This window comes from Dermacentor albipictus, chromosome 1 (genome assembly GCF_038994185.2).
Source record: "Dermacentor albipictus isolate Rhodes 1998 colony chromosome 1, USDA_Dalb.pri_finalv2, whole genome shotgun sequence".
Lineage (NCBI taxonomy): Eukaryota > Metazoa > Arthropoda > Arachnida > Ixodida > Ixodidae > Dermacentor > Dermacentor albipictus.
This window is the reverse complement of record NC_091821.1, coordinates 120192528-120219244: the sequence shown is the minus strand read 5'-3', so window position 1 is coordinate 120219244 and position 26717 is coordinate 120192528. Positions and strand designations below refer to the sequence as shown.

Below are 26717 nucleotides of genomic sequence, written 5' to 3'. Positions count from 1 at the left end.
CACCTTGATGAAAGTATTGGTCACCGCAATGCGTTGATAATTTTGCTTGAGCTTCTGGTGAAGTTGTAATTACCCGTCACAAATTGAGTGGCACGTTTTTGGACACGCTCTAGTTGATCGATATTTACTTTAGTTTTTAGGTCCCAGGTGGTGCAGGCGTATTCCAAAATTGGGGGGCGTACATTTGATATGTAGAGAGTTTTTTTTTTTAAGAACAGCGGGTGCTTTCCTGAAATTACGTCGTAGAAAGTTTAACACGCGACTGCCTTTTGCTGATAACTTATCAACATGATCATTGCAGGAAAGCGTGCTGTTAATGACAATTCCTAGGTACGAATAGTCCGTTTCAACACGTAGCGGTGTCTGTTCGATTCAGTAATCTGTAAGCAGAGGCTGATTTTTTTTTGTATACCTAACGACACTGCACTTTGACATGTCGAGCTTCTTTTACATTTGCTACATCACTCTATTATTAAGTCCAGATCTTTTTGCAGTTGTTCGGAATCCTTCGTGCGCTTAATTTCGCGATGCATGCGACAGTCATCTGCGTACAGCTTGATATGACTGTTCATATATTCAGCAAGATTATTGACATAAATGAAGAAAAGCGTCCCCAGAACAGAGCCTTATGGCACGCCCGATAAAACGGATACATGTGATGATGATGCGCCATCAAGGACGGCGCATTGTTTTCGGCACGAAAGATGGGCTTGTAACCATGCTAGTCCGTTAGGAGATATGTTAAGACAGGATAATGTTAGCAAAATGAGAGAGTGTGTTACCGTGTCAAAGGCCTTGCTGAAATAGAGGAAAATGCAATCCATTTGCTACCAGAAGTTAACGTTAACGTGTAAATTCCTTTAGTTGCTTGTGGCAGGAAAACACTATTCCAAAACCATGCTGTGTCGGACGGGGATTATTAAATTTGTATAAGTGATATGCTCAAGAGTTTCACAGGACATGCATGTTAAATAAATAGGCCGGTAATTACAAGTGCTCGCTTTGTCACCATTCTTATAGGTGGAAGTAATGTTTGCACGTTTCCAGTCATCAGGTAATGCCCCTTGCGATAATGATTTTCTGGACACGGCTGTAAGAAACGGAGAACCAGCACAATTTTTGAGAATGAAATTCGGTACCTTATCTGGACCTAACGCAGAGTTTGCAGTAGGGTTCTTTAAAAGGGATGGAATACCCTGTTCGGAAACATCTAACTCGGCGATTTCCGATAACGTTCCTGTGTTGCAGGTTGCAGTTTGAACAGCTGACGGTACTGAAAACACAGTATGAAAGTGCCGGTTAAAACATTCAGTTTTGCTCACATTATCGGAGAGGTATTTATTGCCATCAATTATATCCAGAATACCGCCATGAGTTTTAGTCTTTCTTTTAACATATTTCCAGACGAGTTTAAAGTTGCTTTTCACCTTAATACTTGGGTTACTTAAATATGGGGCGCTATAGCGTAAAGCTATTCCAAACTTTTCTATTCCAATTCTGCAATCAGCCCACCGCGATTGATCAAAAACTTTTTTGGACCACTCCCACTTTACCTGTCTGTTACACGACGTCACGAAAACCGTGATAGCTCCCCATTTGATATGACGTGTTCACACTGATTATGCACATATGACCGAGTAAAACAAAAATAGTTATTTCTGGTTCGACGCCTTTTTGCCATTGGCCCTCCGCTATTGGTCAAAAGTGTTTGGCCTACACACCCTTCGCCTGCCTCTCACGAGACATCACACAACCGCAAAAACTTACTGCGTGAAAGTGACGCGAACGCGTTAAAGATGCATTAATATGCCGAACAAAACTGAATTTTCTTCTGAATAGCCGCAGGCTGCCCCGTTGCGAAAGGCATAAAAGATGGCTGCCGCCGATCGCTCCTGCACTGGCTACTCGCCCCTGCCGGAGAGAATGGGTTTATATGCGTGTAACAAAACTTTTTGCGTGGCCGTGTAACGTTTTCGAGAACTTTCTGCACGTTTACGACCTCGTTCTGCCAACTATTCTTTGCTGAGGATTCATTTCAGCGTCATTCTTAAGCTTCCATTGCATGCCGCCGCGATTGTCGACGAGCCACCACAAGCTAAGTAAGAGAAAGCGGACCAATCGCAGACGCCGGCACCACCCTCTTCATTCGGTTATCGACATTCAGTGCAGTGGCTCGGCCCCAGCGAATCCCTCTTCACTTGAGCATGCTCCTCGCCTCTTGTGAGTCAATTAGATAAGAGAAGCCGCTCAGTGCAGGCAATGTTATTCATTTTTCAAGCAAGCAATAGTGACCTTCCATGTACGAGGGGAGCATTTGATTTGTTTCTTCAGACAACCCTGCGGGTGAATGCCCGGTGCTTGCGTCGGCGGTTACGCAAATTTTTACGTCAGGAGATTGGAATAAAAACATATTGGAATAGTTTTATCTTATATGGCCCATGCACTCCTACCTCACGCAAATCTTTGGTTATCTTCTTTCCAAGTTTTTTTCATTTTTGTGTATGTTTCAGCGTCTGTCATCTGGCAATATTTACGTTATAGACATTCTCTTTTATTTATGAGGATTCAAATGTCTTTGTTTAGCCAAGGCTTATCTCATCAGTGTTTGGCTGATATGACTTGCAATGGGATGAAAGCTTGGGTTAGCGACACCAGTTTTGTCTTGAGTACATTCCACGCGGTATCCACGTCAGAAGACAAATATAATTCTTGAAACTCGGAAATGAAAGCGTCAAGATTCCTCGAAATGGAAGCATGGTCCCCTCTTTCATATCAAAACACTTTGCGCGGCACTGAAGCGTTTTGTTGTGCCACAGCACAACCCATTTTACCAACTACAACATCATGATCACTAATTTCCGGCACTGTAACAACAGAAAATTCAAGGCTTTGATCATTGCAAAAGATCCACGTCTAACACGTTTGCTGTGGAACTGCAGAACCTCGTGGAGCCCCTACAGCTAATGTAACTGATGAACATTCGCAATTTCTTCGATAGCTCTATGCAACAATGACTCACTGTGGACTAACGGTTTGAATGAGGTGCACACCACATCTGGCAGGTTCATATCACCGGCAAGTATTACATACCTTGTGTCAAGAGTTGACAAAATATTGCTGAAACTAAACAAAGGTTGCGGCGTTACATTGCCAAGAGAGAGAGAGAGAGAGAAAACAAAGGTAGGAAAGGCAGGGAGGTCAACCAGAAGAGCATCCGGTTTGCTACCCTACACTGGGGGTGGGGGAAAGGGGAATAGAAAGAGGAAGAAAGGGAGAGAGTAAGCACTGAGTACATGTGGGAGGGATACCATACACAAGGACACTATAAACGGTCTCTTAAGCCCGTGCTCTTCATGTACTGCACTTGTGCACGAATCGCTTTTCGAGCCAGTGACGGGTGTGGCCACGGTCCGAGTATCTTTCACTCGGTGAACAGTCTCGAGTCTAGTCTGCGTAAAGTTGCCCGCAGAGAGAGGCGTTGGACATCGTAGCGAGAGCGGGTACACAATAGGTGCTCGATGGTTTCCTCGCACCCACAGGAGTCGCACATCGGGCTCTCGGCCATTCCCATACGGTAGGAGTATGCGTTCGTGAACGCCACTCCCAACCACAAGCGACACAAGGGTGCTTCGGCGCGGGAAAGGCTAGATGGCAGTTGTAGCTGTAGCGTGGGGTCCAGTTTACGTAATCTCCAAGTGAAGCCACTTGAAATATAAAGATCTTGGGACTTCTTGCACGCGAGTAGGCGAAGTTCTCTGGCAGCATCCAACCTCGCCAAAGGTGTTGGACGCGTCTTGGTATCTTCGTGGGCACACCGGGCAGCCTTGTCAGCTAGGTTCTTACCGACGATGCCACAGTCAGCAGGAATCCACTGAAATATAATGTGGTGTCTTCTTTCCAGAGCATGCATAGTAGTGCAGTTTCCTGATTTCAGATGTCATTTGCTCGGAAGTTCTGTGACGTAATGCGGACTTGATGCTATGAAGGGCTGCCTTAGAGTCACAAAATACGACCCATTTCTCTGTTGGCTCTTCGGTGATGTACATCATAGCGGCATGGAGAGCTGCAAGTTCTGCCGATGTAGATGTAGTCGTGTGCGACAATTTGAATTTAACTGTAACGTTCTTGACTGGACCGACGAATGCCGCAGTTGAGCTGGTAGGTGAGGTCAAACCATCGGTACATATATGTATGCGGTCTTGATACGTCTGGTGTAGTAATAAGAGCGTAAGTTGCTTCAGAGCTGGCGATGGATGATTGGACTTTTTTGTAATTCCAGGAATAGAAAAATTCTCTTGAGGCTGTCGCAGGCACCGCAGAGGAGAGGAAGGCTTCGCCACCGGTGTAAAAGATGCCGGTAGGTACTCTTGATGAGCGCTAATCACTCGTGAAAAGGTCGCTTGAGGTCTCTCGGCTGGTAGGGAGGCCAAATGATGATCGGGGATCCTTGACAGATGGCGAATGTGCGCTCTGAGAGAGTCGACAGCTACATGTGTCTGGATTATATGGTCTCCTGCGATGGCGATTGTTGCTGCTGTTGAGGTGCACCGAGGCAGCCCTAAACACGTGCGTAGGGCTTGACCTTGTATGCTCTCCTAGGCGCGAAAGTTCGTCTTGCATGCATTTGACAACACTGGTAGGCTGTAACGTAGGAGTCCGAAAAACAAAACCCTGTACAGCTGCAACATAGAATGGACTGGTGTACCCCAGTTTTTCCCGCATAAGAATTTTAAGACCTGAGCAATGGCGACTAACTTCTTCTTCAGATAGACGCAGTGAGGGCTCCACGAGAGGTTGCGGTCAATGATGACTCCCAGAAAGCGATGCGTCTTAACATAGGATACAGCTTGACCATTAATGGTAACAGGATACGATGACATTTGTTTGCGCGTAAAACCAAGTAATGCGCACTTTTCAGTAGACACACTGATGCCTTGTTATCGGAGATAAGACGCCGTCATGGTTGCCGCCCACTGAGGCCTGGCTCTTAGCTGAGGGCGAGTCACCGCAGAGGCCCAGATGCAAATGTCGTCGGCGTATATTGAAACATGTACTGTCTGCGGTAGGTAATCCGCTAGTCCTACCAGGATGAGGTTGAATAAAATAGGGCTCAACACCCCACCCTGCTGCACACCACGGCAGATGTAATGGTCTGTAAGAAAAACGCCTCTCAATCAAATAGTCTCGAATCCATTTATATATCCGGCCACCAACTCCAACAGCATCAAGCGAGTTCAGTATGGCCTCATTGGCGACATTGTCGTATGCTCCTTTTATATCCAGAAAAAGTGCCGCACATAGGTGCTTGAGGCTTTTTTGATTTTGGACGCATGTTACGATGTCAATCACGTTGTCGATGGACGTGCGACCTCGACCAAAGCCTGTCATGGTGTCCGGATAGATGTTGAATCGTTCTAGGTACCATTCCAAGCGAGCAAGAATCATACTTTCCATCACTTTGCCGACGCAGCTCGAAAGCGCAATCGGACGATATGATGAGATCTGAAGCGGAGACTCTCCAGGTTTCAGAATGGGGATCAAGCGGCTCGATTTCCATTGTTTAGGAACGGCGCCGTTCTGCCAAAACTCATTGTAGTAGTCAAGCAGCTCATCACTTGCGTCATGTCCAAGGTGGCATAGGGCAGCGTACGTGATGCCATCAGGACCTGGTGACGAAGAACGCCTGCAGGTCGCCAACGCAGCATCGAGCTCTTCGAGTTAAAATAGCACGTTCATTTCTGGTACACGTGCCTCAGGGATCTCATTCAATGCTGCGTCAGTAATGATGGCCACGGACCCAGCAACCCGTGCAGAGAACTCTTCAGCCACTTGAAGTTCCGAGCGGAGTTGGTAGAGGGCCAGAGCAGCGAAGGGCTTCCTTTGATGCGGAGATGAGCGAAGGCCCCTAACCGTTCTCCATATGTGCGAGAGCGATTTTCGGGGATCAAGCGACTGACAGAAAGCTTTCCATCGCTTCTCTTCCAATTTATCCATGCGACGCTGGACTTTCTTTTGTATGCGTCGTGAAGCCCTCAGGTCCAAGACGGACTTCGTGCGCCGATACCTTCTCTCCGCCTGTCGGCGTGCCGCACGCAGCCTCTCCAGTTCCATGTCCAAGTCTGTTCGCCTTGCTGACATTGTAAGCGAGCAGATGGATGTTTTCAATGCCTCTGCGATTGCTTCTTCGATAGTGTGTGAGAGGCCTTCCCGACATGTGTCTTCCATATCCTTCTTAAATTTTGACCAATCAACTCTACGCAAGACAGTAGAGGAGCGTTGCTCAAATCCTCTAATCTTTATGTATGTTGGAATATGGTCGCGTCTATGTGTTTCTGTCTGTAAACCATTGGACGCTCCATTGCCAGGAGGCATGTAGAAAGAACCAATAGCCAGGAGGCATTGCCAGGAGGCATGTAGAAAGAACCAATAGCCACAATGGAGCCATTACTAAGAATTATTATCACCACACACTTTCACATGGGTCACTATCAGTATCGATTTGGACTCTACTAAGACTGTTGTGGATGAGTACGAAAACGCCATCGCCGTGAGTCTCGCGGTCCTGAGTCGTCTGGTCAACAGGAAAAATTCATGATCTGTGATGGGTTTATCCAGCCAAGATTCAGTGCCACAGACTATATGTGGTTTTTAGTCATTCCTAATAATGAGACGAACTCTGTTTTCTCAATTTTCAAACTGCGACAGTTAACTACAATGGATGTTAGCTCACATTTATTAGCTTCTTTCTTTTCGACGGTACGACATTCCGCGATGGCGGCTATCTAGACATAGGCCCAGAGCTGTCTGCGGTGCTGTTGTAAGCGAAGACATTCATGAATATTTTGTTGAAACAAAGCCTAAAGTCGCCGCCCTTCTCATTGGCATATTTTGGCAGTTTTCACCTCTCTTGCCTGATTTTCAGTGAATAGCCCTCGCTTATTCCAAATTCGGTTCCCTTTAGCTTTCCGGAAATTTTCAATACACGAAAACGCGCGCACAAGCCAACATGAACACATCTCACTCGATAACCGCGGAAACTCGCTGTCAAAATGCTGCACTGAGGAAACGCGGTAGCAGCAGCTGGCCAATTCACCTTCGTGGAGCAGCCCGCATCAGCGTGAACTACACCTTGAAAACACAGAGCGGCGTGGACTCTGTACCCGTTACAGATGGCTTTCAAGATATAGCGGCCCGGCCGGGCGCGTGCGACTGCTCGGGACACCCGGAGTACAAGGCCCCCAGAAGCCTTGAGCGCGACGGAAGGCGGCGCGCTTCCTTCCCGTTTTGCGGCGTTGCGTTCGCGAGATTGAGTCGCGATCGCCTGCTCACCCTCGCACGCTTTCACTGGGACATACAGCGTATGGCGGGCGGCGACGATTTTATAGCCCGTGGACACTGTAACAGAACTTGTCAACAGCGGCAAGCCGACGGCGACATCAGCGGCAAAAGTGCGCCTGGAGGGTCCATATAATTAGAATCATCATAACACGCTTGCACATTGTAGTTGACGTGCCTAGGGGAGCAAAACGTATCACAGCATGGTAAACAAAAAGTGTTATGGCGCTTCCTTTGCAGCGCACACAACGTATTGTGTATACTACGTATGCATGTGTTGTGTACGCCAAACTAAAAGTGTCTAACATTTAGTTTTCCTATTCCTCATTGTGTGCTCTAGCTCACTGCGAGGGGCATTTTTTCTCAGCCAGAAAAAGGAGACGTAACCAAGGACATCTTTTTTTTTATATAGCGAGGGTAAATGCCTAAGGGCATACATGGGGTATGGAATGTAGCCAAATAACGGTGATTAAATGAATGAAAAAAGATTTGCGGATCTATTGAAGTCCAGCAGGGATCGATAATGTGGTCACTGCGTCCAAGCATTGCAATCGCTACGATTTTGAGGCGAAAGTCCCGCTGCGCGAGATGCCAGAGCCTCGTCGGTTTCAATGCAGGGCAAACCCACATCAGGTGGTGGATGTCGGCTTCAGCATTGCGTGGCTTGCAGACTGAAGACCCAGGGCGGCGATATAACTGGCGAAAGTGCGGCTACTTCTGAGTCACAGTAGGAGTGAGGGCAACCCCGACGCGGATCCTCCGAAGCGCGACCTCCTCTGCACGGGTAAGACCGCGGGGGAGGTTTACCGCACACGGAGGCATGAGAGCACGTGTCGGCGCCGAAGGTGCACGTTTCTTGTTAAAAGGAAGGTGGCATCATTTAGGTGAAGGATCTGACGCAGTGAGGATGGAGAGGTCACTAGACGGGTCGCAGAATGCGCACAGCTTTGGAAGCTCAGAAGATCGCGTGGGAACCACTCGATAGATATTTGCTACGGGCTGCGTGCCATCAGAAGATGGATCTGCTGATATATTTCAGCGCTGCGAATGACGTGTCGCAGGAGCCGCGTCACCTGGAGGGCATCAGTGCGGATGACAATGCTGACGGTAGGGACCATGGCAAAGGCGGCCACAGAGAACAGCACTTCGCGATCAGCAAAGAGCTCAGCACAAAAGGAGGAAGGAGGCTCTTGGATTTAAAACCAGGACGTCTTATTCAGGGCAAGTGTGCAAGGGCAATAAAGTGCAGTGGTCATTTCACAGCCCCAGATGCTTGCACCAACATAAATTACGATGGAGCCAAACGGCAAGTGGGTGTCTTGAGCTATAATTCGGTCACGAAGCGACGCCGCCGCGTGAGTTGATGTTGGGTGACGTATATCTGTTGGCTTGTTATCGCTCAGTTGTACAAAACTCCAAGGAGAGAGAACTGGCGATGGCGATAGTGGAAGGGAGTGCGAGAAAGCGTAAGCCCTGAGAGTACACGTTGCGTGCGAAAGGCTGCCCTCAAGCCTACGAGCATCACGTCGCTGCTGCACCAGGTGATCTAGGGTGTTGAGCTGTGCATTCTCTTGTAGAGCCACGACCCGGGTGATTCGGGAAAGGCAAGTGATGACCCTCATTGCCTCGCAATTAACAGCTTCAAGGCGATCCCATTGTGCCCTCGTCAAATGCTGGAATTGAGCTTGATAAGCAAGGCGTGGTTGCACTACCGCCTTCACCAAGTGTCGCGCAACATATGAGCGGGCGCCGCCCGTTTTAGGAGCAATGCGTCTAATCAGACCCAACGTCTGAATCGCCTGCTTTTTAGCGCTGGAGCCCCAAGCAGTTCCAGTTCCCGACTCATGGACCGTTAAACCCAGAATTTTATAGTTTAACATTGTTGAAGTGGGGTTCCGGAAAGATGAAGACGTATGGGTGTTGCGGAGAGTTTACGCCAGACCCAGCGGTTGGCGATTGACATGTAAGCAGATTTGTTGACGGAAAGCTTAAGGCCGACCGAAGAAGCGTAAGCTGACGTAATATCTAAAGCCGATTGAAAGGCAGCGGCTTGAGCCTGCAGGTCACGATGAGTGTTCCAAAGAGCGATGTCGTCAGCGTACAACAAGAACTTTATGTCAGACCCGTCGTGTAAACGCCATGCAAGCGGGATGAAATCTATGTTGAATACTGTGGGTGAGAATACCGATCTCTGGGATATGCCGTGCAACCAAGGGCATCTTACTTTCATTCTGTGCTTCTCCTTGGCAGGAGGCGTGGCGCTGAACGAAAGCAGACACCGATTTTTTGACAAACAGAGTTGACGACTTGACGCATTGAAGGCGCGCGCTAAAAGGGAACCTTAACTCATCCCCACGCTTGTAAAATTGAATGTTCACTTGCACAGAGCGTACTTGATGTAATTATACAGGGTGCACCAGCCAGCATTAGTCAAGCTATTAAAAATAGAATATTGAATGTACTTGTACTCAACCAGTGATATTCTGTCAGCAGTGACGTACCGCACCAGGATTTCTTTTGCACAATTGAACTGTCAATGATTAGATAAAATTATTTTCCACCTTTTTAATTACTGCACTGAGAGCGTTAATTTTCATAGAACAGTAATTATTGTGTTTTAACACACCCAATTCAATTGTTTTCAGGTTGGTGTGTCTCGAGTAATTGTTTCACCGCGTTATAAAGAAAGCTCGCGAAATAGGAAAATTGCCGCGTGATTGCGCGTCCGCGGGCCTCGACACCAGCTGTCCCAGGCGTTACTCGGGAGAACTAACTCTGCCCAATGCCGGTGCCCTCCTCCTCAATGACGCTGCAGAATGCATTCATTGGGTTTGCGCTTCATGCGGAAAAGGCAGCTCGCAGTTCGCGGTTACCAACGCCAACACCTGTGCCTGCCCACTGTCACGTGGCAGCCCAGCCAGCCTTTGAGCACAGTTAATTCTTCCGAGTAACGCCTGGGACCACTGGTGTCGTGTTGCGCGGACGCGCAATCATGCAACTATTTTCATAATTCGCGCGTTTTGTTTATCAAGCGAAAAAATAATAATTATGCGAGACAAAGCACACTCAGAACAACTGAATCGGATGTTTTAAAACGCAAGTATTACTTTCCTATCAAAATGTACACTGTCAATCCAGTAATTAAATTCTGCGTTAATTAATCTAATCTAACTTTCGATAGTTAAACCATGAAGAAAAAATGCTCCTGCTGCGGCACGTCACTGCTGACAAAACACGATTAGTTGCGTCCTGGTATGTTCTACGCGTTATTTTAAGAGCTTCGCTAACGTTAGCTGGGACACCTTGTATAATATATGCAATTTTAATTCAAATAAAAATGCATTCTTTCTATAAATTGTGTGTATCGTCACAAATCATCGTCTTTAATTTTTCATTTTCCCTGATTTACATAAAAACAGAAATCGAATAATTCGATAAATTATTCGATTAAAAGGTACCGATTAATCAGGTTAAAATGTTTAACCGACTCGCTGACATATTAGCCACACATATATCCGCCCTCATATATCGGATGACGTGTTAGACAGCAGTATCCACGCAAAACGCGACAAGGGAGGAAGAGATTTTCTGGCTTTTTAAAGTTTTGCTCAATAAAAGACACTCATCGGCCCAATATAAGAAAAAGAGCTTCGCTAAAAGCCTTTCATTTCCATTTCTGCAAACGCCCCCTTATCTATCGATCCTCGGCGGCATTCGGTGACGGGTGAACACGGATATACGCTGCTACAAAGTAGTCATGGTTATTGACTTTCCTTTAATTTTGTTGTTTCTTTTTTTTTCATGGCTGGGGTACACCATAACGACGAAATAAGGAGCGAGAAGTGTGACGCCTAAAGTAAGAGTAAGTGACTTTGGTGCCATATAGACATCCCCTCAGAAAAAGAGCAGCTGCTGCAAAAAATTTAGTTCCTTGAACAGACTGACGATGTGGTCTGTTGTTCATATGTGCAATTTTTACCATTTGATCCGTGTGACCGTTTGATTTTTGACCGTGTGATTTTGACCGTTTTTGGAAGGCGCACTAAAGTACAACACTAAATCAATTTATACTTGAGAATTATTCCTTCAATACTTTCGTATTCATTTTCACTCATTCGCACTCAAACAGTTTTATTAACGTGGGAAATGAAAAGCAAATTTCCTTTATTGGTGGTCGTCCCAAAAGTTTTCTGTCGACCTTTCAGTGTGACGCCGCGAACGTCAAAGTAATTTCTGCTATTGGGGCCGTTTCGGTGCCAGGGAAGTTATGAACACTTGCTATGCTGAGTCCTTGGTTCCTATAGAGGGGAATGTAGTCCTTTTTTACCAATAAACGATTGTCTAGTGCCCGAAGAGACGCATTTATAATCTATGACGTCAAGATGAGCTGGTGCGGAAACTCGCGGAAACGACGCCACCGTTCTTTTGTTCTTGCGTCATTTTTTAGGGTAGGCGTTTCTCCGTTATAGAGGCGTGGCTCGCTGTAACAACTGAACTTAATGTGCCTTTTTGGTGTCCTGTTAACAGGGCTCCCCCAAAATCGGGTGCAGAATGTCAGTAATACGCCCGGCTAATATATCTAGCTTCTCGTTAAAGTGTAAATCTCTCTATATCTAGGACAGTTCTAAACTTTAGGAATCCTCGCGCTTTCGCATGAGCATGCTGAATGCGTAAAAACATTTTTGCGTTTTTTCACTGCTATTCCTCAAGGAACCAACCCAGTATTTCCTCGGTTGGTACTTTACGCGCCATTCCAGGTTGCATAGGCTCCATACCGAAGCGTCGGGAAAGTAAAGCAGCCATTCACGCAGAGCGTAGCCCACACGAATGAACCTTATTGGCTACTTGCTTAAATACCAAACACAAGTTCACCTCAAGGTCTCAAGGCACGAACAAAGAGCTCTGAAGGCCACCATCTGCAATAACACCACCCCGTCGGCAGCTCCCTTATTGGGCTATTCGCTACCACTCTGAATTGTTTAGGGCACTGCGTGGTGGGCTCGGCGCTTGAAGCTGTCCGCCAAGACGCTGCTTTTGCCACGCTCTCCTCTGCTGATACTGATGTGCCGTTCCGACACAGCTCTCTTCTCCTTTCCCTTTCATCGCAGAGACGCAGTACCGGAGTACTGTGCATAAAAAAAATTAACAAACGTATTATAAGGCTGGTTCTCTAAATATTGAATTAACTATAAGTGTCGCACTAACGTATATCACCATTCTTCCGTGCCAAGAACAACCACCGAATGGAACCACGCTCCCTACTCCATTGCTACTGTTGCAGATACAGAACAATTCAAGATGGCCTAGAAAAATGCATTGTAACGTTTTTCCCTGTTATTTCACTGCACACGTTTGTGTCCATACCACTCCTTTCTTTAGTGCCTTCGGATCCTGAAAGTGTCCACAATAAATAAATAAATAAATAAGGACGTGTTCAGGACAAATAAACGAACAGGAACGGCCTAGACATCAGCATGGGCGCTACATGCAGGAGGAGGAGGAGGAGGAGGAGGAGAAACAAACTTTATTCAATTTTGCAGGAGGGTCCACCCTCCTCCTTGAAGGGGAGGGGGGGGCACCCAATCTAGACGTCAGTAATGATCCCGTCAGCCCTGGCAGCGTCTTCACACTGCCGGATTAAGCGTGCCTGTTTTTGTGGGTCGGAGCTGAGGAGCGCGGCCCTCCACCTCCACCTGTCCGGGAATTCGACCTTCGTGGGAGCCGCCTGGCAGGCCCAGAGCGTGTGGCTGAGGTCCACCCTGTTATTACAGGATTTACATTTGTCTCAATAAATTTGTGGTACGTAGTGATTCATTGTTACCATAGTTGGGAACGTTCGTGTCTGAAGGAGGTGCCACGCAACCGCATCTCTCTTCTTTAATGACTAGTATGCAGGAGAGTAAATTCTCCTGTTAAGTCTATAATGCTGCGTGATCTCTCTGTAACTGGTCATTCTTTAAAATCTCCCACCTTCCTCGCCTTTGGACGAGGTCGATCCAGAGGCTTGGTCTGTGAGTCCTCGAGCCATCTCGTGTCGTGTGCAGCTTCACTGCCGAGTAAAGAGGAGTGAGCGAGTGCCCAGATTATACGCATACTTCGCTGGTCTTTGTATTCAGGGAATATTCTTATTGCTATGGCTGATATGCGTCCTCGTGCAAAGTTTCTCACAGCCATCTGCGAGTCGTTCGATGATTATTGTAGTTGAGGTGGATGTTATTGCCAGGGCATGGTTGCTTCCTCCGCCTCTTCTGGGAAGCTCGCTCTCACCGAACCACTGACCTGATGATTCCCTCTCTAGTCTATAACTACTGTAGTCATATTGTCATTTCCTTTATACTTGGCCGAATATACATAAGTGGTTTCTTGGGAATCCTTAAAGTTCTTATGTGAATTTTTGGCTCTTTCTATTCTGCTTCCTGATGACGTTAAGGATGCATTTTTTTGGTATTGGTGGTATCATCATACATTTCCGTATGTTATAAGGGACATCCTTTTTGGAGCCAAATTGGATTTGTGTAGTTAATTCTCAATTCCTCTAGTATATTTCTACCTGTTTTATTCTGCGCCAGTTTTTCATATTGTGCTATTTCCTGAGCTTCTATAAGTCCTTCTAAGGTATTATGAACCCCTAATTCAAGTAGTTTCTCATTAGACGTATTTATCGGAAGTCCCATCCCCTGTTTAAATATTCGCCTAATAATTATATCAATATTTTCTTTCTCGGAGACTTGGAATTTGAGGTACGGAGTTACATATACAACACGACTGATGACGAAAGCCTTAACCAGCCTTATCATATTGTTTTCCTTCATACCACTGTGCCGATTTGCAATTCCTTTAATTAAGGGCATAATTTATTGCCCACTGTTTTCAAGTATTCTGATATCTACTGCATTATGCCCGTTTGAGGTTATTCAGAGTCCCATAATTCCTGTGCTTTCGGTCGTCGGCATTTCCTTATTTCCAACATACTTATAATATTAGGTTTAACTTTAGCACTTTTCCGACCTCTACGTGTAGGGTTGCAGAAAACAAGTTCGGACTTTTCTGGCGAACATTTCAATCCCTTATAAGCGACGCATTCTTCTACAATGTCTACTGCTCCCTGCATAGCTTCGTTTATGGGTCCGTTGCTACCTCCTTCCATCCATAGGGTAATGCCATCCGCATAGAGAATATGGTGGAGTCCTGGAATTCTCTCCATTCTTGTAGGAAAACCTATCATCGCCACGTTATTTATTTATTTATTTATTTCAAAATACTGCAGGCCGCTATGCTGCTTTAGCAGGAGAGGTTTACATCAAGTGCCATGACAAACATTTCACAAATGAATCTACATTTGCACAATCGACAACAGACGCTGGGAGACAATTCCACACTTCAATTGTGAGCGGGAAAAAAAAGACTTCTGAAACATCTTCGTCCTCGCAAAGCACGGGCAGATAACCTTCGAGTGGTTAATTCTAGAAGACCAGTGTTGTGCGCGGGAAGGATGTTTCGCGCGGCAGACCGAGTTTGTTCTAATAGATCAAATAAAGCATTTTTAGTCTCGCAGTCTTTCGGCGGACATGGTGGGGTTCCAGATTCAGTCACTGCAACATGTCAGTAACAGATGAAGAAGACCGATAGTCAGATACAATAAAACGAGCAGCGAGGCGCTGAATTCGTTATACTTGTGCAATATCTTTAACGTAGTATGGGTTCCATACTGCAGAAGCGAACTCAAGCACTGGTCGAACCAAAGTGCGGTATGTCTCGAGTTTGACACTTGACGGTGAGTCTTTTAATTTACTTCGCAAAAGCAAAGTTTATTAAACGCTGTTGTACAAACGTTTTTCAAATGTTTGTCCCATTTTAAGTTGCTTGTGATAGTTAGTCCTAGATATTTGACAGACGTTACTGATTGAATAGTTTTGTTAGCAATGTGGTACGTATGAGACAGTGGCTTTTTCTTTGTGGTTATTGTCCTAACAACTGTTTTATCAAAATTGATTTGCATACCGTTTCGTTCGCACCAGTCCGCGAGTTTACAGAGGCAATTGCTCAGTAGTGTTTGACAAGTGGAGCTATTAACAACACTATACATCACGCAGTCATCAGCGAACAATTTTACTGTAGCAGAATGATCAATGTTAGAAGCAATGCCATTTGTATAAATTAAAAACAACCGAGGACCAAGCATGGAACCTTGTGGAACCCCAGACAATGCCGGCAGATCAGCAGACCTAACACCCGCACACTCCATAAACTGTGAGCGATTATTCAGATAAGCCTGCAACCACAATATCAATCTCTCAGGAAGCCCGGCATCCCTTAATCTGCCAATGAGGAAACTGTGTGATACACGATCAAAAACTTTTGACATGTCAATAAAAACTGCATCTATATCTGCCTACAATTATCTAGAGCTGAAGCAAAATCATGTATAACCGAAATTAATTGTGTAGTTGATGAGACAGTCTTCCGGAAACCGTGCTGATACTCAACAAATAATTTTTTTTTTATTCGTGGTATTAAGATATATGGTGAGCTATTACATGTTCAAGCAATTTACAGCATGTGCCTATTAGAGGAATTGGTCTGTAGTTACACGATATTAGCCTGTTTTCCGATTTAAATAAGGGAACTACACTTGCCGTGAGCCAATCTGCGGGCAAGGAGCTTTGGTTGAGTGATGCGTTAAACAGAGCATAAAGTTAAAACGACACAATCTCTGAGTACCGTACAAGGAAGGCATTCGGTATGCCGTCAGCGCCGCTTGACTTTTTCCTTTTTATATTTACAAGAAGAGACATTATTCCTTCGCGACCAAGAACTAGGTCAGGCATTGAGTTTGCAACAGATGGTAGGTCAGAGTAGTGCGTTCGCAAATATTGAGCATTTAGTCTTGTAAACGCTTGGTGAAATGTAGTGCTGAATTGTTTACAATTAAAGTAAGGTGTGTACACGTTACCATTAATCTTTAGATAATTCACACACGGGTGGGAACCTGACAAGTAGCGCCAGAATTTCTCAGGAGATTCCTTAAGAAAGCTGTAAGAGTTCGGTCATAAAATTTACTACGCGCAAGCTTCACTTTAGCGACCAGCTGTTCTTGAAGGGCGGTTAATTCTGACGTAGTTTTACCCTTCCTTTTTCGTTTAGTACGCCGCTTTATATCGATTATGTCCCGACTAATCCATGGGTTCCGGCGCTTTGTAATCTTTCTACGCAAAGGTGCAAACCTGTCAATGCATGATGACACTAATTTCTTGAACTCGTTCGAAAAATGAAAAACATCGCCACCATGCTCAAAATCAGAAAGCGAGAGATGCATTGCATCTAGGAAAGATTCATCACCTGCAGCAGAAGAGTTCATTTTTGTAAGAAAACCTGTCATCGCCACGTTAGAAAGGAAGGGGGACAGTACCGAACCTTGCGGCGTTCCTCTACTACCTCGGCTAAACTCTTGGAATTCTGTCCCGCCTAGAATTATTCTTGCAGTCCTGTCAGAAAGAAGGTCTTTGATATAATCGTAAACTTTTCTTCGTACCTCTAATTCTGGAAGATTTTCAAGTAAAGCTGTATGTGTTGTATTATCAAAAGCTTTCTTAAGATCTAGGCCTACCATAATCTCAGTATCATGTGTCGAAACTCCTGCATCGATTACTTGATGTTTGATCCGAAGCATAATATCCTGTGTGAAGGGTTTTGCCCTGAAGCCTACCGTAGTATGGGGAACAAGTTCATTTTCTTCCATATAATTGTTCAGGCACGTTAAAATGACGTGCTCTAACAATTTCCTTATACACGATGTAAGGGCAACTGTAGATGCAGGACGTATTTTTTTTTTCGTTTATTACCGAATACGGCAAGCAGGCATCGTAGGGGCTCTTGTGTGGTCCTTCCAGAGCCTAAGTATTGCGAGAAAGAGTCTGATCGAAAAGGAATGTTTCGCAATAACCCTCGGGGGGAGATGGGGGAGAGGGGCTGAGAACAGCGCGGAATGAGATCAGACGCGTTCTCCTTGTTTGACACCGAATGGGTCGAGCTGCCGTAACCACGCGGATACGTGGTCATTATGCGCATGTGACCCGGAAAGAGGCATTTACGGAAAGGAATTAGCGACTCACCTTCAAGGAAGTGTGACCAGTTCCACTTCGTTTAAGCAGATTCGGGCTTGAATTGCTTTTACTGAATCACCTTACAAATTATTGGGCCGTTTTTAGCGTTTTTTTAGGTTGTTGGTGTGTAACTTTCTAAATGGCAGTTTGACGCATGTTTGCATAGTAAGAAGTGATTTCGCAAGGTAAAAATTATTGCTGGCTTTTACTGCAGCATTCGATCAGGAGCGTACCTTTTGTTGGAGAAAATTGGAGGAACTCGAAGGATACTACTGGAAATTTTACCGCTAACAAGCATTGGTATGAATGTTGACTGCTTCTTGACCATGTTCGGGGAAAGTTAGTAATAAGTCCATGTATCTGCCAAAGACACAACAATAATTCCATCTAGTAGGTTTACATTGAACTTAAACTAACACGATTCTAAACAGACACCTTGTTGGAAACTGTCGATTTGTTTTATGCAATTTTCGACTACGCTTCTTTGTATACCAGCGCACCCATGTCCACCGCACACTCCACAGTTATTAATTCCGTGGGTCACATTATACTACTGAGCACGACAATAATCTCGCATGCAGCCAACTCATGAAGTAGCTGGAATTGCTTTACAGCTAAATTGAATTATTAGCTTGTTTAACATTCCAAACTTCCACAGCTAATTATGAGGGACATGGTAGTGGAGGGCTCAGGATTAATATTTGACCACGTAAGTTTTTAAAGCGCATCTAAACATAAGCATAGAAGTGTTTTTTTTTGCATTTTCCTCCAGCCAGGCCAGATATCGAACCTATGACCTTCATCTCAGTAGCGCGGTTGCTTTAAAGTCAGCCTCTCAATCTTACGCAACTAATTCATTCGTTCATCAAAAGAATTATAGAAAACAACAACGCATTGGAACATTTGAGACGCACTGCAGCTACTTACATAAAGAAATCACCTTTATTTACGTTCTTTTCCATCTTTACTGTAATATTTTGGAAAGGGCGGCTAATGTAGATTATTAAAACGTATGTGTATGGAAATGTCTGGGAAAATATTTGCGGCACCTACATAAACTTTAGTCAGTGTTGAACTTACATGTGGATCGAGAATAACGTTACGCAGTGTCACCGTATCCTCGCGCACACAAGTACTGCATGTACAATTTGCTGGCGGTGCGATTCATTGCAGTTCCGCAATATGACGCTGGTGTGTCGGTTCCATCAGCGATCCGGCTCTTGTGAATACAGCTTTTATCGGCCCTTTTCCAGCGTTGTTTTAGGCTTAAAGTTTTGATAGTTAACTTGCATCACTAATCTTTTCTTTGTTAATTCACTGTAACTTTAACACTGTAATAAGTCCCAACCCATCAATTCTATCCCTAAATTCCGCTTTCTGTTAGCAACGGAGGTAGGTAAACTAGCGTTATATAACAGTGATGTTGAATATAGTAACCATCTTCTCTTTTATCTTTGATACCATGATACCAGTTTTCATTAACCGAAACTGGACCCATAATGGAGTGTGCCTTATGTGGGCAAACGCCGTTAAAACTTATTTGGTTGCCCGAAACGTAAAGTACGATTTTAGTGAGGCTATAATGGTGATTGGCTGCAGGCATTGAATTAAACAATACACAGTAAAATCTTTCTTACCTATTGGAAATTTGAATTTTCAATATTTCGCTTAGGCGCCATTCAGTTTCTGGCACTTTCTTTTCTCTTTTATGGAGTTGCTCTTTTTCTTCCTTACGCACTGCTTCGTTCATATTTAGGTACTCGTATTTACTAAAAACGCCACATACATTGCTTAATCAGTTGAAATTGTTGAAACATGCTTCCGCAAAGGAGTCAGTGTTGACCCATGTTATATTAAGGAAAAAAAGAAGTAATGCGCAGACCGGATCGTCTGTTTGCTGCTGGTTGTGTAACGAGCAACATCTCGTTACAGTTGCGATAGTCTAACACTTTCAGTTTTCGTGTATACCCACCGCTGAAGCCCAGTGGCTATGGCGTTATCTTTCCGAGATCAAGGTCACGGGTTCGATCCTGGCGGTCGCAGACGCATTTAAATTGGTCCGAAATGCGAGGGCGATCTTGTACTTATATTTAGCTCCACGTTAAAGAAACCTAGGTGGTCCAACTGCAGGGAAACTGCAGTGCCCTGCAGGGCATGCCGCACTGCAGGGCCCTTCATCATCAGATGGTGACTTTGGCACGGGAAGTACAAGAATTTATTTCAAATAAATTTTAGTTTCTGCGATTGTAGGCCGGTTGCTTCCCCTTCGAACACAGGCTTTAAGTTGAAAAAAGTAGCAGCGTCAAGAACATAAAGCTACAACTGGTCATTTAAGATATTTGATGCATTGATTAAGGCGCCGACATGTGGAGGAAATAACGCAAGCGGACGTATGGTTGGCATTTATTTTAAACGCTATGTAAGTATGGTGCCGAATACATTTGTATGTTTCCGCTCTATACGCAAGGTGTTGTAGAGACCTGGATGCTGTCATTTGGGAGCCATGACATGATGGCGCTCTGCGTTGTCAAATAATGACGTGTTAGAACCGTTTACATTTGTGTAAGGTTTCTGTCTGCATGCTAGTTTATACCGATAGTCAAAGAGCAGCTGCACGCTGGATACTTTACAGCGGTCCCACTGTCAATGTTGAGTTGAGAAGATGTCCGTAGCAGTCGGATACATTCTGGAAATTTTGTTGAGCAGCTCGTTGCAAAAGCTTTAGTAATTGATTCAGTAAAGAGTTTAGCGCTCATGTTCTCGCGCACAAATGCTTTTACAGGACGCATGCGTGAAATCCACGGACCAGAAAGATGTCCAAGCAGTGATGATGATGATTATGAACCTCCTTCATGGCTCGTATCCACAAAGGCCAAAAAGCGGGCAGCAAGAGTAGCTCTTCAGTGCCAATCCAATAATATGTAGGTCATCTGCTTCACTCATAACCGTATACAAGTAGGCTGTATTCAACGGTAGCCAAATGCATCTTTGTAGCGTTCCTGAATGGTGTCACGTTCACGATAAATACGCGCACAAGGGGCAAAGTTCTGATATTCAGGCGTTGCACGTTTTTCCATCGCGGCCGGCTTCCTACCCGTAAGTTGAAAATAGGACACGAGCCCGAGCTACACGTCAAGTTCGGTGAAATCAGAATTTGCGTACTTGGCGCAAACAGATAAAAAGGAAGGAAGGAAGGTAAAAAAAAGTAAGAGAACCGGTGGCTTCACAATGCGCCACGTAGCCTGAAACACAAAGTTTCAACAAAAAAACAACAAGAAAACACTGCGACCTCATGTTCTATTTTCAAACGTTATCACCGGCCACTTCAGGGAGGAGGCCAGCGAGAAACCTTCGAGAAGTAAGCAAATGTGCTCCGACGGGGGACACCTCATTGCGACTAGTGCGTAGCCAGAGCGGTGAGGCCATACCCTACCTCATTCCCATGCGCACCTTGGAAAAGGAGCTCGGAAGTCTTCGCGGCGGCCTTTAGTTCCTGAATCGGCCTAGTCCCATCGCTGGACAAAGCATAAGACACAAAAAAATCAACTGAAATGGCCTGACTTGACGCTTAACAAATCATGCATTAAATAACGGACGTGTCTAGCAAGACAAATTGAGGCCAAGGTAGGCCAACTTGGCGATACGACACAGCGGGCGCTAAATTGATGCAAAGAAGCTTGACGCGTGTTATGTTGCGCTTAAGGTCGTGGCTTCTTTTGTTGCTCTCTTGTGTGTTTTCTCCGCCGCCGCCTGTGGTTTGCTCTGTTTACGCTTCTCGGCGTCTTTATTCTCTGTCTGTGAAGTCGTGTCACATTAAAAGCAAACATTATTGCATTTTTTTTCTTCTCGACAAGAACGACACTTCGGTAGAAGCGAAGGGCAGACCACACAGTAGCTCCAGGACAAAACGTAGCGAACACGCGATTAGCAACGCTGCAAGTGCAAGAAGTGAGATGAAACAGTTGGCCTGCCGCTGCGGACCCGAAAGGATTCGATTACCGGCCGTCCGAGGGGCATCTATTGACCCAGTTTTCCTGCTGCGAGCGGCACGCCATGAGCTCGGAGCACATCGAGAGCGCAGAAAGCGCGGTGCCGTTACGCAGCCGTCCGACGCGAGAGGACTGCGCCGTACCGCAATTAGCAGGCGCTCACTCTGGAGAAGGCAGCCTCGGCCCGCACGAGACGGTTGCACGTGCACACGAGCGCGGTGTGCTAGGCGCACTTGTGTAACTACAGTAGTGGTCCAATCCGAGAACACGCCTTATTCAAGAAGGATGATATATCTGCTTCGTTCTCGTGGGGGCCTACTCCCCCGGAGGAGAAATTACTCATGGTGACGCTGGGGAGCAGAAGGGGGAAAGACGAAAGCGGGCGCTGCGGACCGGCTCCGCACCTGGCCACGCTGCGTGTGATGCGCTCCGCCGTAAGGCATGTCCTGGTGTGCTCGTGCAAGGTGCTGAGGGGAGTGCTGTGGACGGTCCCGTATCTTGGCCTCGAATCTACCGAAAACTGAGAGTCTCCGCACGGACGTACGTGCAGCCACGCTGCTGCAGCTACGCAGCTGCTCGTCTTTCATTTTTGGAGGCCCCTTGTTTTCGTTTATTTTTCTTGTTTCGGCTTTGTGCGGCGAGTGCGTGTGTGCGTGCGTGCGTGCGTCCCAGGTTTCATATCCTTTGGAGGGGCGATGCGCGCTAAGTGGAAGGGTATCTGGAGCGTTCTGCGATTAGAGTCCTCGGCAGGCCCGTTCGGCTGGCCGTGCATTGTGCAGCCCCGATGAAGCGGAGAGTGGGAAGCGCACCAGGCATCGCCGCACAAACAATAAAGCGCGATGAACGAGATCGAGGGCGAGGGCGCGAGAGAAGTGCCCAATCGGGCTAGGATTCTTTACACGTCTCGCGGCAGTTTCTTGGCCAAAGTACGACGAACTTGAATCGAAACAGATCGAGGTGCGCTGCCGCGTCGCCACTGGAGGTCGAGGTTAGTGGGCGAGGAGGAATAAAAATTGTGTAACAAAGTCAGACGCAGTGTGCCGTCTCCGTTGGGAGGAGAGAACGCGAGGTATAAAAGCGGCACGGATCCGGCCTGTTGCGCATCATTTGAACTTGTGGGATTCTTGAATAGGGGATTGCCGATCGCTCCTGCTCAGACATGCACGCCCTGGTGAGTCGCGGTTCAATGCTCCAGCGCTGGCGGTGCCCGTTCGCGAAGCGGCGGCTACGCCCGCCGTCTGCGGTGAAGGCGTGTTTCGACCACTGCAGACTTGCCGGCGGGTTTAGCGAAAATCTACGATCTCGGTGGTGCAAGCGCGGTCGTGTTTGCATTATTGCTTTCATCTTGACGTCATTGTGATGGTTAACTTTAATCTTTACGAAAATAGATTGTTTGTCAAAAAGAGTTGTCTTAGTCATGACCTAGACGAGGACAACTCTTATTGCATGAATTACAGCAGGTATTTATTTCAAATGACCTGGCGCAATCCTCGAAGCTATAATTGCTGAAACAGTATAGATGTATCTGCTAGTTACACTTGACTTGCTATTTAGCTTTAAGGTTTTGTCTGGAATGGTGAATTCATGCTCAAGCACTGGATAATTGGTGCCACGTATTTTCTATTTCTTTTAAGGGGTGCGCTATTAAATTCATGATAAGCGCAAGTAACGCTAGTTCCTGATTTATGCTAAGCAGGTCAAATACTTCCAGCACACCCTTCGGCTTGTAATTAGAAGCCGCGGTCGTGACCTAGAGCAGCATATTATGGGCTAGTTATTTCATTTCGGTTTCACCTAATTTTGTTTCCAGACTTATTTCAAAAGTGTCGCCACGTTCACACTTTTACACAAATACTGTCAACGATCCTGTGACGATCACCTCACGTTACCGCTTATGGCTTTAGTACCTTAAATTCTGGGGTTGTGCGAGCCATAACCACGATATAATTATGAGGCATGCCATTGGGGGGGTCTCCGGATTAATTTCGACCACCTGGGTTTCTTTAACGTGCACCAATATATGGTACTCTGGCTTTTTTTTTTCTCTTTGCCCCTATCGAAATGCGGCCGTGGTGGCCGGGATTTAATCCCGTGCTATCGGGTTTCGCAGCACAACATCATAGCTACTACGCCACTACGGTGGGTCTGGTGGCTTTGTTGTACTGCTCACTGCACAGATGTATACTGATAACAATGCGTCGTGCGTCCTTGCGGAAAGCAAAATATTCCGTAAACTTTCTTCTTGAGTTGTTAGCCTGCGTAACCTACTAGATGTATATATCATGTGGAGGAATATGACTTGGGCAATGGAAGGTAATCATGAAGTGTTTCATTCTATGTAGTTGGCTAAACAGCCTCTCATCTGCTTAAAAAAAAACACTAGGTAGCTTTACATGTTGAGAAAACCTGCTGTTATTTCAGTCGCTTTGCGTTTCTTTAGTACTTAATCTATAACGTGAACGTTCTTCTGCTCTCGCGAATAAGTGGCTCCACCAAAGCGAAAATGATCCAAGAAACTAAGGAAGTGTCAAATTGTGTGCTAGACTTCTAGCATTCGTGCAGACTTTATAAAACTACCTCACAGAGGCGATTAAAACGGAAGTTTGCTGGTGCCTTTGATTCTATCAAAGCGACCTCAAAATTCCAAGAAGTAAATATAAAAATTATTGCATACGCATTGACTAGCCAACGAGTGAATAATCTCCCTCTTTCGTCATCCCAAACTGTACCCGAAAGGAGCACGAGGTATGTACTTTACTATACACGGTTATTGCACGAGGGACTGTGAATGTACGTTAAAGCAATTATGCGACAACAGACAGAGCATTCATTGCGGCTATTTCATGAATAGGGCGATCCTAGTTAAAAGAAGAATAGAAATACCACTTTCCTGTTTCTACGATCAGCACTTATTCGCACATAAAGTTTTGCGCCAATTTTTATACAGGTTTAATGAAGCTTGGTATAAACAAAGCATATAAAGGCCGAAGACATGAAAAGAATTTCGGAAAAAGCTCCATTAGCATCGCCTGTGCACTGTTATTATGAGCCATTCAGGATATTAACTTGTGACATTCCATTTAAAATCCTGATGATGACTTGCAGAATTCGCTTGCTTCTTTTCTTCTTCTTTTTGAGCAAGCACACATCGGGGTGTCACTGCAGCATATGACCATGCGATAATGCTACGGCAATGGCACGATAGGTCTGAAGCGCCATTGCTTGATGTACTATGCAACACATGTGTTTTCTCCTCTGAAACACCAAAATATCATTTTTGCATTCACGAAATGGTCTGATTTTACACTCAGCTGGGTGAGAAGTAGGCTGCTTCAACAAAAAAAGGAAGGAAATGACTATATTTATCTACATTTTCTTTGGCACAGTGTATGATGTTTCGCCGGTTTTATTGCAGGTGAAAGCAGTTCTTCTGTGTGCGACATTTAGCCTTTGCCTGGGTGGTACACCCCGCCTTGGTAGCAGAGCCTTAGTACTGTTCAAGAACCTCCCTAACCAGAAGCAGCCACAACCTAACCACCAGCAGCAGCAAGCTCCAGCCAATGGTTACGGACACGCCATGATCCCTCCCGTATATCCGATGAGTCCCATGTTCCCACGGGGCCCCGTATTTCCTCATCCGCCTCCTTTCATGCAGCATGTGCATCCGTTCTTGCCTTACGGACCCCACATGCAGTCGATTCAGCCCATCCAAATGTTCCCAATCCATGGGCCGGGCATAATACAGGCACCCATGCCACTGCCACCGCCCATCCACCCCTTGGTCACTCCCATCCAGATCCACAGCCTAGCAGGCAATACGGGCGGAAATATGGCGGCAGGACTAGCGGCGACTCTCCCCACCAACTTGGCGAGTGCAATCGCTGGAGGAGGCACCATTTCAGCTGGCCCCACATACCTGATCCAAGAGCTGAGACACCACAACACGCCATCCAGCAGCACTAAGAGCCAGACCAACCACAACTCAGGAAGCAGCAATCTGAACACGCAATCACCGGAAAAAATTCTCTTCCTCAAGGATCTTAAGGCGTTCAGTGCACCACTTCCGGCGGCGAAAAACAAGAAACTTATGCTGCCGACTCCACAGGATTCCTTCAAGAATTTCGGCCCCGAGATCTTACCGCCCATAGTGCTCAACGCCAATACACTCGCCCAGCTCGGTTTGAGTGGTCTGTCGGGCCCAGTCACCGGTGGCCTCTTGCAAGACGGGGGGCCGGACGGTCTACATCTCAAGGGAGGGAACGCCATCTGGTGATGGCGTCAGATGGACGTAACAGCATGCGGATTTCGTCGATCTGCAAGTATGTGTGTCTAGTCTCGTCCAGGTCACGTCCCAGCAATGTGTTTGTCGGTATTTATGGCACTTCCTCTAGTGTCCCTTTTTGCAGTGGCAAGTTAAATTTTGGGATAAACTCACACAGGGTTATCCGTGTGTAGCTATTGGGCAACAGCTGCGGAATTATTTAAGAACGGTTTGTCTCCACAGTCATTGTCGTTGTGTAAAGTGAAGACGTACTGTGTGAGACAAGGTGTGAACTATCTCGTTACTGCAAAAGTAACTTAGCACTTTAATGTGCTGTCTTACGTGTTTACTTGACCAAACATTCTGCTTCGCTTGGTCTTCTCGTCTACATCACTTAGTCGTGTGGGGCAGGTTATCGTCATTTCAAGAAAGATGTGTTACTTATACCAAAAAAATCACAAAAATTTCGCCTGCAACATTTTAACACTGTTTAGAGACCGAAAGGCTTAGTGTACATAAAAGTAATTTTTCTCATTTTCATTTTGTTTTAGTTTGAAGAGCTGGACTCAATCTAATGAGTATTTTTTACACTTAACGTTGAGGTCCTTTGACGCCTATTGTAGGACTACGTTGTAACAGGGTGTATATACTGATATTCTGTAAATAAAGAATGATTTTTTTCAATAAATGTCAGTGATATCGAAATTCTGAACATGCTTTTTGATGTATCAGTGAAAGCGGTATCCTGCAGGTAAGTCCTTTTTTTGCTTTTCAGGTATCTATGAAACTGCACTTTTTATACAAAGTTCATAGTTTTATGCCACAGTTAGTTGAACAAGTCAAAGGGAGCTCATTGCTTAAGTAGAAGTTATTTCAAGGAAGATCCGAAAATACGACATTGCTGTAACTGAAGTCGCTGAATTTCATGTTTAAAAAAAAGAAAACTCGGACAAAAAATATAAGTAATATTTTTCCAATAAATAAAACATATCAGAAAGGAAAGTTGGCCAAAACTGCGAAATAAAGTAG

The 26717-nt window shown here is 45.6% G+C and overlaps 1 protein-coding gene across 1 annotated transcript; it reads left to right on the top strand.

Moving 5' to 3' along the window:
• Positions 1–22542: 22542 nt before the first annotated feature.
• LOC139055654 (uncharacterized) lies at positions 22543–26368 on the top strand. Its single transcript, XM_070533185.1, has 2 exons — positions 22543–22598; positions 24843–26368. The coding sequence occupies exons 1-2, from the start codon at positions 22587–22589 to the stop codon at positions 25698–25700; spliced, it is 870 nt and encodes a 289-aa protein (XP_070389286.1). The 5' UTR covers positions 22543–22586; the 3' UTR covers positions 25701–26368.
• Positions 26369–26717: the final 349 nt, after the last annotated feature.